The sequence below is a fragment of the Poromitra crassiceps genome (assembly GCF_964638095.1).
Source record: "Poromitra crassiceps genome assembly, chromosome: 5".
Classification (NCBI taxonomy): Eukaryota; Metazoa; Chordata; class Actinopteri; order Beryciformes; family Melamphaidae; genus Poromitra; species Poromitra crassiceps.
Genome location: NC_139642.1, coordinates 63678822 through 63696318, shown reverse-complemented (window position 1 = coordinate 63696318; position 17497 = coordinate 63678822). Strand labels below are relative to the sequence as shown.

The 17497-nt window shown below is 41.9% G+C and overlaps 2 protein-coding genes across 7 annotated transcripts in view; one reads left to right on the top strand and one right to left on the bottom strand.

The window, feature by feature from the left end:
• The first annotated feature begins 612 nt into the window (after nt 1-612).
• Nucleotides 613-15033, top strand: LOC310776258 (complement C1q subcomponent subunit B-like). The gene is made up of 5 exons (XM_083636467.1): nt 613-918; nt 9867-9965; nt 10775-10858; nt 11520-11663; nt 14487-15033. Exons 1-5 carry the CDS (start codon nt 792-794, stop codon nt 14774-14776), a joined length of 744 nt encoding a protein of 247 aa, XP_083492593.1. The 5' UTR covers nt 613-791; the 3' UTR covers nt 14777-15033.
• Nucleotides 15034-15416: 383 nt separating this feature from the next.
• Nucleotides 15417-17497, bottom strand: part of nlrx1 (NLR family member X1) — a 46362-nt gene continuing 44281 nt past the window's right edge. For all 6 annotated transcript variants that reach the window (XM_083637162.1, XM_083637165.1, XM_083637161.1 and 3 more), the window contains 2 exons: nt 16513-16723; nt 15417-15812 (listed from right to left, as the gene is read on the bottom strand). In XM_083637162.1, the coding sequence (XP_083493288.1) occupies nt 15657-15812; nt 16513-16723 (367 nt within the window). In that variant the 3' untranslated portion in view covers nt 15417-15656. The remainder of the gene's footprint in view (nt 15813-16512; nt 16724-17497) is intronic.

Here is a 17497-nt window from a genome sequence, read left to right as displayed (position 1 = left end):
GTCCGGAATTTACGGTAGTTAATATTTAGTGATCCACTTTTTGTTATATTGGGTCACGGTGCATTCAACATCTAAACTTGCGTTTTATGTTGTGATTTCCCGGTTGCCTGTTACCACTTTCACCAGACTTGTTGTTTCAGTTCAAGTTTGAGCACAGGTTCGATCAGCATGGAGGGGCACAAAGTCTTGGAGCAATCTCATAATTTTGAAACAAAGAGCGGACGGGAACTCAACTCGAGGAACTTAAGTTAAGGGCAAACGGAAAGCAGCAAATGTTTCGCAATTCAGAAAACTCTGCGACCAGTCGCCCAACTTCCCCATTCTACGAACTACAGTACAGTGTTTGTTTGTTTTTTGCTGAGTTTTGTCTGCCTCAGCCCTCAGCCTCCAAACAGATACTTCTTCCCCAGAGGAGTTTGCTTTTCCTACATAATGCGGTCTATAGAGACAGTCGGCATATGTGGGAACGCCCACAAAATGTTATACGGCTGGCGCGCGAGTGTGGTAAAACTGCCCATATAGCTCAATGGGCTGACTCACCAAAGGAAGGTGCTGCTGCTCTAAACTACAAGTTTGGGGATTCTAGAGCAGAACACAAGACGTCTGCTCAGATGTGCGTTTACTGCGGTGGTTAAGTCCCCGATCGTGTCTGCCTGGGCTGGGCTAGCAGCTAAATTCTAACTTTGCTGAATGGATAGAACGGGAGATTTACCCCACCCTGACCACGCCCCCAGCCAGGCTGAGCCAGCTAACCTGTGAGGAGACATCGCCCCAACCTATAAGAGCTCCTGATGGAGGAGGACAGGGCCACTCTTGTTGTCATGGAGACGTTGGTGGACAAGGACGAGTGTTACGGGTACGACAACATCAACCCGCTACCACTCGACAGGAGCCGCCGCTACCACTTCCAGACTGAAGGTGAGTGCCTGAAGTCAAGCTTATGAGTCTGTTCAAAGCCAATACATTGAGTGACCCAAGCTGATATTTTATTTTATTTTTTATTTTTTTTTAACTCTTTATTTTGAGTTAACAAAAGTACATGACATACATCGACACTTGAAAGGAAAAGAAGACAGGGACAGAAAGAGACAAACAAAAACAAAACTGTCGCAGGGGGTTACGCTTCTCTGTTCTCGGGTCCTTCCTTTTAGTCCGTTATTGGATTCTGCTCGCCTCTTGCTCTAAAGGCAGTCCACTTTTCCCAACGGCGATCCAGAATCTTGGCCTTTGTTCTAATGCGAAAAGTCATTTTTTCCATGGAGTGAATCTCCTCTACTATGGCCAACCATTGATCTGCTCCTGGTGGATCTTCTTTGAGCCAATTCCTCGTAATGGCCTTTTTCCCCGCAAGAGTGAGAATCTTAAAGAGATAGAAGTCCTCCTTATGTATGGCCTCTTCTGTGATTAACCCAAGATATACAACCTGTGGCTCCCTAGGGAACTCGTAACCCAAGACTTCTTTTACAGTTTGACTAATTGTGGCCCAGAAAGATTGTATTTTTGTGCAAAACCAGAAAATGTGAGAATGATTGGCGTTCACCACTCCACACTGTCTCCAGCAGGGCTGCTGTTCACCTAATTGTTTGTTTTTGATTTGAGGTGTGATAAAAAAGCGGATCAGATTTTTCCAGCCAAATTCCCTCCATCCTCTGGAGCTTGTTGAAGTTTGTTGTGTTTCGCATATCGAAAGCCAATCATCCTCTGACAGATTAATTCCCAGTTCCAGCTCCCATTTCGATTTAACATACAGTGAATTATTTCCATTACGGTTATGCAAACTTCTATATAATCTAGAAACAGTTTTAGCTGGGGTTTGACTATATGCTCCCAAAAATACTTCAATCACTTCATTTCCTTCATCTGAGATTTGTTTCTTAATTTCTGTATCGAAGAAGTGTCTTAACTGAAGATATCTGAGTAAGTCCCAGTTTTCTAGATCAAATTCGGTTTTACACTTCTCAAAAGACTTAAAATTGTGACCCTCCAATAGTGTGCACATGGCTGTCACACCCCTTTCCCTCCACCTTGCAAAGGTATTGTCCAATTCTCCAGGTCTGAAGCTGGGGGACTGGGCTGGCCAGATCAATAGTTTACTATCTTTTGCCAAGTTATATTTTTTAACCACTTCTTTCCAGATTATTAATGAGTTTTCTAGAATGTTGTTATCTCCCTTTATAGTTGCACAAACCTTTCCCCCCAGTAATGTCTGAGGTTGAACTTGCTCCAGACTCATCTCAATATCTTTCCATCTAGCCCGGTAGGTCGGAGAGCACCAACAGACAACATATCTCAGTTGAGCAGCATAATAATATTCCCTAATGTTTGGTAATGCCAGGCCTCCTCTCTCTTTTCCAATCTGGAGTGTCTTGAATTTCACCCTGGGCCTGGCACCTGCCCATATATATCGTGATATCTGTTTATCCCACGATACGAACTGAGAGTCTGGGATCTTAACCGGTAATGATAGAAAGAGGTATAACAGCCTCGGCAACACGTTCATTTTGATCACCTCTATTCTAGAACTAAAATCCATAATCAGCGTAGACCATTTTAACCAATCCTTCTTTAACTTATTATTAATAATATTATAATTTGACTCATAAATTTTGTTCTTGTCATGGGTAATTAGCACCCCAAGGTACTTGATTGAATCTGCCTCCCATTTCAATTTGTATTTTAACCTGATTGCTGTACTGGGTGAAAAGTTAAATGCCAAAACCTGAGTCTTTGTAATGTTTAGTTTATAACCTGACATCTTACCATATTCATCTAGAATTGACATAAGCTTGGGAAATGTTGAGTTTGGATTTTGTAGGAAAACAATAATGTCGTCTGCAAACAGACCTATTCTATGTTCCTCTTTTGCTACAGTGACGCCCCTCACCTCTCTACTTTCTCTAATTACTTGAGCCAGCGGCTCTATGAAAATCGCGAAGAGGGCGGGGCTAGCGCAACAACCCTGGCGAGTCCCTCTGAACAGTTTGAATCTATCCGTCAGATGGCCATTGATCTTTATTCTAGCGGTCGGGTTGTCATATAAAGCTTGTATGCATCTTATGAATTGATCGTTGAATCCCAACCTTTCTAGTACTCTAAACAGAAAAGACCAACTGACCCGATCAAACGCTTTTTCCGCATCGAGACTCACCAGGGCTGCATTTAAATGTTGCTTGTCCACCTGTTCAATGATATGAAGAGTACGTCTGATGTTATCCTGCGTTTGTCTGCCTTTTATAAACCCTGTCTGATCTTCATGTATCAAATCTGGTAAAATAGCTTCCATTCTCTTAGTCATTATAGATGTAAACAGTTTATAATCAACATTCAATATAGATATAGGGCGATAGGACTCACAATACTCTTTATTCTTCCCATCCTTTGGTAGGACCGAGATCACAGCCTCTTTCCATGATGGGGGAGCCTCAGCTTTGTCCAGTGTCCAGTTAAAGGAGTTCAGCAGGACCGAAGCGAGTTCCTCTTTAAAGATTTTATACCACTCATTTGGAAAGCCATCGCTCCCCGGGCTTTTGTTGGCTTTCAGCCTCCCAATTGCAGAGTCCAGTTCTTCTCTGGTTATGGGATCGGTCAAAGTTTCATTTTGTATCTCACCTATGGACGGGAGGTCTAATTTTAGTAGAAATTGTCTAATGCTATCTTCATTTTCCAACTCAGGTTGCGAGTATAAGTTTTCATAGTATTCTTTGAAGATTTTCTGAATCTTTTCTGGCTCATATGTAAGTTTATTTCCCGAGGGGTCCCTAATTTTATGTATTGAATTCCTAATTTGTTGATTTTTGAGGCGTTTCGCTAAGATTTTAGTTGCCTTCGGCCCTGCTTCATAGAATGTCTGTTTTGTGAATCTCAATTTCTTCTCTATTTCATCCTTCCCCATATCTTCTATTTGCTTCCTTACTCCTTTTAACTGCTCAACCAATGCTTCATCTCCCTCTATTGGACGTCGCCTCTCTAATTCTCTCAAATTTCTCTGTAACTCCTCATATCTTAATTTCCTTAGCTTGTTCAAATATGCCGTTTTTGATATTAGTTTCCCTCTCATTACTGCTTTGACCGTATCCCATACCAGGACTGGATTCACTTGACCATTGTCATTAACCTTTATGCAATCAATGATTTCTTCTTGGATCTGCGTCACCATGTTTTCATTGTTTAGAATGCTAACGTTCAATCTCCAAAGACCATTTCTTTGCTTATCATTCAAATGTATAGTCAGATAAATTATATTGTGATCGGATATATCCGCTGTTCCTATTGAGCAGTCCATCACCCTATATCTATCTCCAGTATTCATCAAAAAGAAATCTAGTCTAGAATGCACCCGATGTGTTGCTGAGTAATGAGTGTAATCTTTAACTCCTACATTTATGTTCCTCCAAACGTCAAACAAGCCAGACTCCTTAATTAGAATATTAAGATCTTTAGACCTCTGCGACCTATGTTTGCTTGTACTTGTGGTGTCTTGGGAGTAGTTTAAGATTGTATTCCAATCTCCGGCACATACTAAAATCCCCTCTGCTTCGGAAAGTAATACGTCGAAGAGGAGCTTGAAGAACTTTCTATCACTCTCAGGCGGGGTGTACACATTGATTAAGGTGAGCAGAGCATTATCTATCTTCCCTATAATAATCATATATCTGCCTTCTTTATCTCTTTTCTCCTTTATCAATTCAAAATTAACGGAATTATGTATCAGAGTAGCCACTCCTCTTTTCCTACTATTTTTACAAGAGCTAAAAAATGAATTTACATATCCAAACTTTTTCAACTTCTCATGTTCTTGTTTCGACATATGAGTCTCTTGCAAGAAAATCACTTGTGTCTTATCTTTTTTCATTTTAGATAGGACTCTGCTCCTCTTAACTGGGTTGCTTAAGCCATTTACATTCAAAGATGCAATTTTCAAGTCATTAGACCCCGACATTCATTTTCCACGTAGTAGAATTAGCAGCCCCCCGCGACACACATTGAACACATAGAACACATTTACCTAACCAACTTTCAGCCAAAATTAAACTTAAACGGACCTCCAAACGAGGAGGAAACACTCTTTCCTCCTCTACTCTGACCCCGTTGGTAGGTCGATGGAAAAGCCTCTCCCTATGAGAGGGTCCTATACTAAGTGTGGCACAAGTGGCTGTCAGCCTTAACTCTGCCATCTTACAAGTCCAACGTAACCGTCTCCGCCCACTGAAACCGTTTCTCCCAGGCACATAAATGATAATAATACTCCGCCAATCGGTAGTGTTGTGATAACATTTTTTTTTTTTTTTTCATTTTTCATTTTTCATTTTTCCATTTTTTTTTTTTTTTTTTTTTTTTGTGCTTGGAGCATAGGCTCCCATACCGGCTATTGATTAAATCCTCTTCACCTATTCTTGTGGCATTGTTATTGTTGATAACTCGGATTCATTATAGTCATGCAAGCGCGCTGATTAATCTTCTTCACATTTTGGGGGTGCGCTGATACTCCCTGAGCTTCTCTCTTGCTCTCATGGCGGCAGCACGGCTCCTCTCTCGGTCATCTGCTGGCGTCTGTTGTCCTCTCGTCCCGTCCCGTAGCTGCACTTCCATCCTGATGTCTCCCTCTGTTGGCACCAGCTCCTCTACCGGCACTCCGCGTCTCTTCAGCTCCCTATGCGCCTCCTGGGCATTAGCGTACGTCTGGATCCCCGTGTCCCAGTGAATCCGCATATTTGTGAATGGAGTCTGGAAGCGAACCCCTTTGATCTTTAACGCTTTCTTTATCCCGTTGTACTCCTTGCGCTTCTTGACAATCTCGACCGCGTAGTCATGATCAAAATATATAGGTCTGTTGTTCCACTGAATCTTCCCCTTCTTCCAAGCTTCCCTCAGCACCATCTCTTTAGTTGTAAACTCCTGGAAGTTGATGATGATGGGTCTTGGTGGAGCGCCTTGCGGAGGTTTGCTTGCCAGAGAACGATGGGCCCGCTGTATCTTGAAATCCAGATCCTGTGGCAGTGGCAGCTCGCCTTTGAAGAATTTATCGATAAACTGCGGCACTGAGTTACCCTCTTCTCCCTCTGCCACTCCGAAGATGCGGATGTTGTTCCTCCTTGATCTGGATTCTAGATCTGTTAGCTTGTTCTGCAAGGCACGTTGTTTGTCCATACTGACACAGAGCGCTTCGGTTAGCTCCGTCGCCCAGCTCTCTACTCGCTCCAGCCGTGACTCAGTCTCTCCCACGCGGTCCTTCAAGCTCTGCATTTCCGCAGCAATACCATCGAGTTTTCCGTTGATTTCTTGTCCCATAGTATTAATCTCCCGTCTCAGCCCATCGCTATCTCTCTTGAGGTCTGCTTTTAGTTCTTTTATTGCTGAGAGTATTTGTTCGGAGTCCATGTTTGGTCCGGGGCTAGCCTGCTCGCTGCTTTGAGGTGTTTCAGGTAAGCTAACGCTAACGTTAGCTTCAGAGTTAGCCACTGCTACGGCGTTTTCTTCTTCCCGAGTGAGTAGCTCACCTTTTCTGCCTTTTCGGGCACCTTTCCTTCTCCTTCCACTCATTTAACTTCCCAGCCTAGAAGGGAGCGAGTTTTTGATTCATTTAGTGTAAGAATTGCGATATGCCCGGGAGCACGGTTTCACTCTGCGACTGCCTACTCCACCAACATACCGGAAGTCTCGATATTTTATTTTATTTTACTTTATTTTATTTTACATTTATTTGAACAGGCAAATCTAATTGAGACACGCCGGGGTCTCATTCTCAAGAGAGACCTGGTCTAGACTTATCCAGAGCAAATAAGGATGAGTGCAGGTTGAATTCTTAGATCACCAACATTACAAGCCACCAAAAGCACAGAGTTCATATCCTGATGCTGCCAGATGGTTTGTTTTCACATAACCACCTGGGAACGAGTTGCTCGGGAAACCGTTTCAAAGGGCAGGCACTTTCAAAAGAGACCTGGCAGGTGATTGGAGGGCAGGCGCTTTCAAAAGATACCTGGCAGGTGATTGGATGAACCATCTGTCGAAACCACTGATGGTTCGGATTCAAACCAATAGATTGGAGCGTGGCAAAAGGGATTTGTCGTGTGACCGTGATCTCATGATCTCTGACGAATCCAGCTGCCTTGTAAGGTTACAGAGTTCAAGGGTCAGAGAAAATAAATAAGATAAATCATTTTTGTGACCCAATAATGACGATATAAAGCAGCGAAGTTGATAAAAACACTTGTACTTTATGTGGGGAAGCAGCAGAAGCAGGCCAGTGAGTGACATGGTTTCTAGCTTACTTTTTGAACACTGAGCTGGGACGGAAGGTGGATAGGAAGTTTTAAATGGGTCTTAAAGAAGTCGCTATCTATAACCACTGTCAATGCCATGATGGTAAATCCTTATTCAGTCATCAAATCAGAACAGCCAGAATAAATCAAAACAGTAGGCTATTTCCCTATTCCCCTTCTGGTGACATTCAGATCCCTGTGTTTCTGAAAAAATCCCAAGTAAAAGCTATAAACCTTTCAGCAACACTATGAAGACCATGTGTATAATGCATTATAATCTGCTTATAGCACTGTATAAATAGTTATAAGCACTCAAATGTCCATATGTGCTTTATTAGAATAATCATAATACATTATAAAGGAGGGGTGGCCAAACTTTTTTGGTTGTGGGCCGCATACAGAAAAATATAAGGAGTCGTGGGCTAAACAATATTAAGTGCAGCAGTTTTCAACCTGTTTAGACTGAAAGTGTGTGTGTGTGGGGGGGGGGGGGGGGGGGGGAGAGGAATAGACCAGAAAACCCTTGTGCCATAAACATTTTAATTTCCACCTAAATAAATATTATGACACATAGTTTATTGATGTGCTCACCTATTACAATGGGTATTTCTTAGGGATGTCACAATATATCGTCCCACAATATATCGCAATATCAAAACATGACAATATGTATCGTTGAGATCAGGGGCGGTTCTAGGCCTTTTTTGGGTGGGCTTTAGCCCACCCAAAAATAGTCTCAGCCCACCCAATTTTTTTTTTCCTCTCCAAATTAGTAGAGTAAAGTCATTAGTAGCAGTTTCTGTTAAAATTATCTTTATTTATCATTTATTTTTGCTTTAAAACTATTTTTTAATTTTCTGCTTAAAGTTCATGAAAAAAAGTGGCATTCTTGTTTTTTCCCACAATAATTTCATAATACCATTTGTAATGCCACCGTTGTAGTGCTGTTGTTCAAAATTAAAGTACATTTTCTCAGATTTATTGGTGTCTTTCTAGTCACACAATTTAATAGTCAGTGTTTCCCATACACTGATCTATTTGTGGTGGTACACCCTACATAGATTTTGACCCCCACAAATACTGCCACATATTAATTTCAACTAGTTGACTGCAAAGTCCTGCTTTAGTGCTTACAGTATATTATTATCTTGTCGGAATATTATTCCAGCCAATAAGTTAGGAAGTTCCCTTTTGATTTAATTTTACTTTTGTTTTGCCTACAAAGCAAAATGTTACTTTACTTGAAACTCCCCTGAAGTGATTTTGGTATTATTTATGCAAGCATAATTCTACCATATAGTAACCTGTATATGCAGAATATATATAGTATATATTGGGAAACAATTATGTAAAACCACAGAACGATAAAGAAGATATTGATGTGTGTAGTTCTTCATAGATCTAGTCTCTTCATTTTGATCTCAAAGTGCGCCAGTTTGATCCATTTTTACTTGAAACTGTACAAAATTTTCTTCGGGGGGGGCATGCCCCCGGACCCCCCTAGGGGTTCAGTGGTCCATGACCTTTGGGTGGGCTGAGCCCACCCAAAGCTCTGATGCTAAAACCGCCCCTGGTTGAGATGAAATCTCATATCGCGAGAAAAAGAAGCTGAACATGATGGGACTGATCTGCATCTGATTGCATGCTCGCTCTCCTTTTCATTGCTTTGTTTGAACAGACGAGGGACATTACAGACACGGAGGATGAAAATGGTGAAATTACTCAAATTAGCGTGGAGGATGCCCCCTCAACTTACAAATCGATCGCAAAAACAATTGTTAAAATATCGTATCGTATCGTTATCGTGAACCCAATATCGTGTATCGTATCGTATCGTGAACTGAGTGTATCGTGACACCCCTAGTATTTCTGTATGTTTTCAAATTTTCTTTTCCTGTGCCAACAGGTTAAGACAGAGATAATTTCACCATTTCAACATTCAGTATTAAAAATGTTAAAAAAAAATATATATATATATATATAGACCAGGTCAGGGTACTCACAATCTGGGAACAAAAAAAAAACTATTTTCTCTAACCTCTGGGGGCAGCAGCCCCGTTTCAATGTGGTGCAACAGGAACTCAAGACACGCGGTCAACAGCGGAAGAAAATCCCTTTCCGCTCCCTGTGAGCTCTACCATTGGCTCCAAGCGACCGGCTCTGACCATTAATACATTTATTTTCCGCTCCCTACGTGTCGCTCTCAAATCCGTCCGTCGCTATGAAACAATAACAACTCTAGCTCGTTGCTAGTAGCAAGTAGCAATTTGCTACACGCTGAAAATGGTAAGTGTTGACTACACACCGGTCACGTTCACTTAATTTTGATCGGGTAAAGCATGCGTGCGAGCCCTGTTACACCCCTTTTGACGGAACCTGCCGACAGATTTTCGATGCAAGTCGTTTAAAATGGAAAAACGGGGGCGGGGCGGGGGGAGAAGCTTAAGCGGCAAAAAAAGAAAACAAAATCTAAATTCATGGCGGGCCACTTAAAAACGGGCAGTGGGCCGCAGATGGCCGGTGGGCCGGAGTTTGGCCACCCCTGTATAAAGCATAATAACTTACCATAAATATAATTGCTGGTCATTTCTGTTTGTGTTTCAGATATGAGGTCAAAGCGGCCAACAAAGCAGTGGTGCTTAAACGTGACTATCGTTTACCTCATCATGCTGACCGGAGTGAATATTTTCCTTCTCTATAAAGGTAGAACTGAAACGTTTTCATGCGTGGCCTAGTCACTGATAGCATGAAGAGGCGTTATTATTTGTTTCCAATAATTAGAGTAGGGAAACATGACTCAAAATAATATACATTCATATTTGTTACTTGATATACTGTTAAATTCAAATGTATAGCTTTTTTTTTTATATATTCTATTTTCAATTTTTTATAGAACAATATAGAACAATATACAAGACAAACAGGCTCAGACACAGGAAATGAAAAGAAAAGAAAAAGAAACATACATGTGCTACCAGCCGAACAAAGTGTCCATGTGTTTACAAGAGACGTGTATAGGATCAGGATGTAAGGGGATCGCCAGTAAGGGGTCCACCATGAGATACCAGCCGCTATCTGTCGGTCCTAGCCTCAGTCACTTATCATTCTTGACCTCATCAAAGTCGGCCAAAAATGGGTCCCAGATAGTAGAGAACCTCTTAAGTGAGTTGGTTCTCACGGACCTGAGTCTCTCCATCTGTACAACAGAGAGCATGTCCATCAGCCACACCTGAAAAGAAGGTGAGGAGGACTTCCATTCCTTCAAAATTAGTTTTTTGGCGACAGTTGTCCCCAGTGTCAGAGATTGTTGCACAGCTATAGGGAAGTTCAGTGAGGACTCCGAGCAGCCGAAGATGGCGAGTTCTGCCTCCGGCTGTAGGGTTATTTTGTAGGCCTTAGAGTACCAGTCAAAAGTTTTGGCCCAGAATAAATTAGAATGTATAGCTTTAATAGTAGGCTATATAAAATGGAACTGAAGCGTAACTCTTTTGCTATTTCTTTGTCTGGGTTAGTTCTGCTAATGCCTCAGAAGGGTCAGCTGGACCAGCTGAGGTCTGACCTGGAGGGAGGACTGGCAGCAATCAGCCTCACACCAGGTAAGAGAGGCTGGCTGGACGTGTGTGTGTGTGTGTGTGAGTGCGTGCGTGTGTGTGTGTGTGTGTGTGAGTGCGTGCGTGTGTGTGTGAGTGCGTGTGTGTGTGTGTGAGTGCGTGTGTGAGTGAGTGCGTGCGTGCGTGCGTGTGTGTGGTCTTGTGTATATGAGGACATTTGCTCCTCACAAAGTTAGACACATTTTGTCAAATAAAGCGAGGGCACGTACGTTGTTAGGGGGTTTCTGTATTTGAAGGTTAGGGATTGATGGAGTTGGTAAAAGTGCTATAGCGCCCCCCAGTGCTCCCTTGAAAGAGGTTTCGATCTCAATGGGACTCACCTGGTTAAACAAAGGATAAAAAAAAAGATCAAGCAAGCATTAAAGTCACCTGTGCTCAGAATTTGTTTTCATTTTGTGCTTGTAAGAGAACTAAACTGCACGTGGCTGTTGAAACAACTCAGAATTAGATTTAATGATTTCCTTTCAAAAAGGGTTTAATACAGTAATTAGACCTACAATTCTATCTCAAAGATGAGTTTCCTTTCTAATGTTGTGTTCCTGCCCCCCAACCCACACACACACTCACCCCCAAACACACACACACACACACACACACACACACACACACAAACACACACACACACACACACACACACACACCACAGACAGGGACAGGGACAGACAGAAGGTGGCATTCTCCACCGCCCTGAGTTCGGCGACAATTTCGGTGGGAAGCTCCTCAGTAGACAGAACGCTGATCTACAGTAAAGTCATCACCAACACTGGACAGGCCTACAACTCCTATACAGGTAGTGACCCCCCCCCCCACACACACACCTAGTTCTATGTGTTTGCCAACATGTTAAATGTAACTTTTATTTGAAATGAATGGGAAATACAAATCTGAGCAATCTTGGTGAACAGATTGGTTCTTTTCCTAATAAAACCACATGTGGAAACGAAGTGGATTATTCCTTTTAAGATACCGTACACTGACTATGTTTACATGAACACAATAGAGAGGCAAAGTGACCGCCTACTTCCTGCTTCAGCACTGTACCAGAGATTTTTATCCGCCATTTATTTTCCCATAGACATTTTGTAAAATGCTTATAAAAATAGTTTTACTTCGTCAAACCAAACGGTTCAGCTATATTTAGAATCGGGAGATAAATGCTTATAAAAATAGTTTCACTTCGTCAAACCAAACGGTTCAGCTATATTTAGAATAGGGAAAGACCATAGAACATTTTACTCGGACCAAAAAAAAAAAAAAACTACATTGAAAACATATTTTCTTTAAATCCGCATTTTTTTTAAACATTTTGGTCTGAGTGAAATGTCATATGGTCTCTTCTGTTTCTAAATATATCTTAACCATTTGGTTTGAACAAGTAAAACTATTTTTATAAGAATTTTATGAAATGTCTATGGGGAAATAAATGGCGGATGAAAATCTCTGGTACAGTGCTGAAGCAGGAAGTAGGCAGTCACTTTGCCTCTCTATATTCCGGTTTTTGTCCTTATTCCGAAAAAGACAATCTATCTATCTATCTAGGAGCTGAGATATTGAGCCTTTTGTGAAATGAAGCATTTCAAGCAAATCACTGACTCTGAAACTAATATTTTCTGACCTGAAACATCTGAACAGTAATTTCCTTCAATAAACAGCACCCACACCCCCCTCAACTCCAAACTCCTCCTCCGTGGGAGTGTCTCTGGTGGCTCTGCTCGCTGTGCTGGCTGCTGCGTGTGTCAGGCGAGTCTCTGCCTCCTGCTATGGCAGGCTCTGCTGCCTCACGGATCCACGTTCAGATGGCGGCCGCTCGTCGGGGGAGTCTGGATGGGGCTCGCGTTCGTCTGCGTTTCTGGGGTTTCGGTTGTGAGCTGGGATGAAGCTGCGTCCGATTATAGGCTTTCTGCTGCGCGTTTCAAAGTACGCTGCACCCAGTCTATTTTCGGAGCGCTCAGCCTTGTGGCTCCCAGCGCGACACTGTATAAGCCAAACCATTCGGTTTGGCTTTGGTTTTATTTTCTGGTGGCTAATCGTGTGGAGAAGCTATGCAGCAGAGACAGAGACATTTGTGGGAGCGGATTGACTGCTGTTCGCAGCTAAAGTTGGCTCCAGGCAGCCAGAGCAATCTGTGCCGCTCTGGCTCATGCATCGGTTTCTCTTTGATCACGGGGCTTTTTCTGCTTTTTTTTCCTCAACTTTCTCTAATCTGGAGAGCACTGTCGCCACCTAATGGGTCGGTAAAATAGGTTTTACACATTCAACATGCCCCAAAATTTTACAGGAGATGGATCTGGCTTTGATCCACGTCCCACCGTCAAAAAAACGCAATTGACTTTAGTCGTCATTGGCACTCAACGTTACTATCCGAATTGACGACTAAAGTCGTCATTGGCACTCAATGAGTTAAAGCACTTTCTAAATAAAAAAGGGACTTGATATTTATCTGACTGCTTGTATTAATTGATGAAAAAGTAGCCATGTGCAGTAATAATATAGAAAATTGAGGATTTGATACTTGGAGCTGCAATACTTTGAGCTGTATGGAGATGCATTGTGGAATCGAATCGTTGACAGATGAATCATAATCGAATCGAATCGTGAGGCCAGTGAAGACTCACAGCCCTAATTCTTACCAGCAGCATCATCTGGTCCATTACAGGGGCTTGTTGCAGAAAAGTTTGCACATATCCAAATAACCTGTTGATATCCAAGTCTTTGATATTAAAAGTAGGCTACATTAGGCCAGCGATATAAGAGTTGCGTCATCTCCATTCACTCCAATGGCCTTTTTTTTTTTTACCTTGCAAACCACTCTGGGGTAGGCATGTTTTTGATCTCCTTCTGGACAGAAATGTGGGCTTTTCTTTTTGCATGCCAGAGATGATGGATTATGATTATATCGTCTCTGCTAGCACACATCAGCTGACCGCAAATAGGCAAGATGCGTTGCAAACTGCGGTGAAAACCCTGATTGAGACGCATATTCTGAATGTGCTGTATACATGTCCGGCATATCCCACGTCTTAAATGCTAAATTTGGAAAAAGGCCAAATTTGTTCAATCCAACCGGAATTGCTCTTTGTTTCTTTATCAAATAGGCCACAGAATATTGTCATTTTCTGAATTATATTTTGAGCATGTAAACGTAGTCGCTGTTCTTAAAGGAACACTCCGCCCATTTTCAACCAGCTTTGTATCATTAGAACATCAGTAGTATATCAGAAAACTGTAAACTGTTTTGAAGTCTGTCATTTAATTTGACAGTTATTGAGTATTGAGTAACTCAAATTAATAACTCATTAACTCAAATCAACTCTCAATAACTGTCAAACTATTCATCATTCATCTAGTTTGACAGTTATTGAGAGTCGATTTTAGTTAATGAGTTATTAATTTGAGTTAGTGTGGACCAGTGATGTCACTGGTCCACACTTTAACACTTAATAACTGTCAAATTAAATGACAGACTTCAAAACAGTTTACAGTTTTCTGATATACTACTGATGTTCTAATGATACAAAGCTGGTTGAAAATGGGCAGAGTGTTCCTTTAAGGAAGGAACAGGAATGGGAGGTCAGTTCACAGAGACTTTTATTTTGGATTCTTTCTGCTGCAGGCACCTTCACAGCACCGGTGGGAGGAGTCTACTACTTTAGATTCACCGCCCACAGCCGCAACGCCACCAGCCACATGGGGCTGAAACTGTTCAGGAATGACGAGCAGCTGATGTATAACTTGGAGAGCCCCACCCACAAAGACGACATCTACGCTTTCATCGCCAACGCTCTGGTCCTGCAGCTGCAGCCGGGCGACAGGGTCTACCTGAAACTCCCCAAAGGGTGTTCCATCTATGATGATGCAGGCAACCAGTCCAACTTCAGCGGCTTCCTGCTTTTCACCTTGTAAATGTTCACTTTGAAAATTCATCTAAGCTCGCTTTTATCATCCAAGCCCCCCCCCCCTTTTCTTTTAAACAGAGGCCCTGTTCTCTCTTTTTCTATATTCACTGTTTACATTTTCATAGAAGAAAATATTCTGGGGTCTTGAAAGATTGATCAAAAATGCGAAATGGTGGCTAACAACTTAAAAATAATACTCTGGTGGAGAAAGAGTGAAGTAAAAGTAAAATATAGTGCTGGTGTAAAATGGTACTGCAGTAAAAGTAAAAAAGTGTCTGACCCAATGTACCGTAAGATTACTGTACTAATATATTAATGTACTGATATACTGTATAATGCATTCATAATCATTTTCTTAATTACAAATAAAGTAACTGCATTTATTTTGTGTTTCAACAGACACAGACAGACACACAATTCTTTTTTTTTTGTAAAAAATTTAAATAAAAAATTGGCCCAGGCCCCTAGAGGTCGAAGCCATGGTCCGGTTCATAATCCGTGCTCGTCAGTCAGACAGCAACGACAATACGTTGGTGCTTAATCACAAAGGAGATGGAGACGGATGAGTTAGAAAACACTTCAGATTTGGTTGACTTTGAGGATCAACTTGAAGAAAATGAGAAGAAGAACCTAGTTCGAGCTCAATGTTTATGTACTTATTTATTGCATGGGACAGATGACAAAACTATAATATAACACTTTCTGGATCTAAATGGATACTCTCGACATCTTGTCTAGCATTTTCTTTTTCTTTGCTTTTATCATTATTTCTTCTATTATTTCTTTCTCATAAGTCATTTGTCTGAACTCTTTTAACATTTCATTTACCCCAACTTTAAATTCAGCGTCAAGATCTATCTCTAGGGTGGAAACAGTGAAAGGCAGACTTAACCCTTGACACTGGACCTCGTAGAGCGAGGTAGAGTGTCCCTCTCCAGCATCTGTAGTATCTGCCGGACTCCCTTCTCCACCCTGCGGAACTGCAGCCTCTTCCAAAGGCTCTGCTGCTGACGTCGACCCGATTCCAGTTCCCTGAGGAACACCTAGAGAGAGGTGGGCTGGATTATTGACTGATGGAAAACCTGAAGAGAGGTGGGCTGGATTAAAACCTGGAGAGAGGTGGGCTGGATTAAAACCTGGAGAGAGGTGGAATGGATTATTAACTGAAGGAATTCACTCAACAGCTTGGGTTAGACCAGGCCAGGGGTGTCAAATTCAAACTTACTGAGGGCCATTCTCCCCTTTCCTAACTTTAAAATTGTATATTTATAGTTTTACTTCATTTCAAGGTTCGAGGTCTCTCCTATGGAAACACAGCCTAGCTCGGTTTCCTGACAGACAAATTATATCTACGCCAATACCATGTATTGGGGTTGGCAGAAGAGTGTAACATTAATAACACATAACATTTCACTCGGACCAAAACGTTAAAAAAAATGTTTTTTTTTTTATGTTTTGGTCGGAGTGAAATGTTCTATATGGTCTCTCCCGATTCTAAATATATCTGAACCGTTTGTATTGAACAAGTAAAACTATTTTTATAATAATTTTACGTAATGTCTAATGGAAAATAAATGGTGGATGAAAATCTCTGGTACAGTGCTGAAGCAGGAAGTGATGTTCACCTGGCTCTCTATACAATTCTCAACACAGTATAACTCGATTTTGGGGTGAGTTTTCTGGCCTGTGTACTCTGTGTGTGTGTGTGTGTGTGTGTGTGTGTGTGTGTGTGTGTGTGTGTACCTGTAGCTGCTGCCGTACACGCTCGTGCTCCCAGGACGACACGTTCTGTCGGATCACGCTCAGAATGGGGTGCCAGTTGTCTGAGACGTCAGCACCCTCGGTGACAGAAGCCAGGACCTTCACCCGCCTGCAGGGGGCGCCTTGCCCCCCGCCAACGCCTCGGGCATACAGGGACTGCTTCCCCGTGTCACTCAGAGGGTTCAGATACAAGCTGCCACAAAAACACAATGGAAAGCAGTTACAAAGAGTCCTTAGCTGGTAGCTTCCTGTATTATACATACGCAACAGCTAGGATTACTTTTGTGTGCATTTCTAACATGCTTTTTTTTAAATAGTTTATTTTATAGTTTATAAATTTATAGTTGACCCCCCCTTTTTTGTTACCACTCCAGCACTAGATAAGAGCAACAGGAAACTTGTCTCAATATTGTACAATAGTGTACTACATACAACAACTAAGGTCAGATTAAAATGGGAGAAAGAATCTGGTCTCGTCATCCGAGAGGAGGACTGGATGAACATGTGCTCTGTACAGTCTACCTAAGGAGTGTGAATGTGGTTGCTTCTACATGTATGTGGGTCGAACCAAACGCAGACTGAGGGACAGGGTTTCTGAGCATGTTTATGCCATCAGGACCTCCAATGAAAAATAAAGGCTTTTTAACTTTTTCATCTTCACTCACCATGATGTTTGTAACTTCACTTTTTCTAAAGTCTAGAGTTGTACGGACCATATATTAATATTTGGGTTATTGGCCGGCTAGAGTGCTAGCTGACCACGCTATTGTCTGTCTTAGCTTAGATTTGCTTTTTATTCTCTCTTCTCTTCTTTTAACCTTGTGTTTTTGTATTTTAATTATTGTCTATCATGTCATGTGTTTTTGTCTTGGACCCCAGGAAGACTGTCGTCCAGGCGGGACCTAATGGGGATCCTTTTTAAGAAACAAAGAAACAAAGAATCAGAATGAGAAGATGAGCGACTATG

Bases quoted from the DNA above. Each gene is read 5' to 3' on its own strand.
- LOC310776258 (XM_083636467.1), top strand. From the start codon at position 792: ATGGAGGAGGACAGGGCCACTCTTGTTGTCATGGAGACGTTGGTGGAC. The intron at 9,966-10,774 runs GTAGAACTGAAA...TGTCTGGGTTAG, and splicing joins TATTTTCCTTCTCTATAAAG to TTCTGCTAATGCCTCAGAAG. The intron at 10,859-11,519 runs GTAAGAGAGGCT...CACACACCACAG, and splicing joins AGCAATCAGCCTCACACCAG to ACAGGGACAGGGACAGACAG.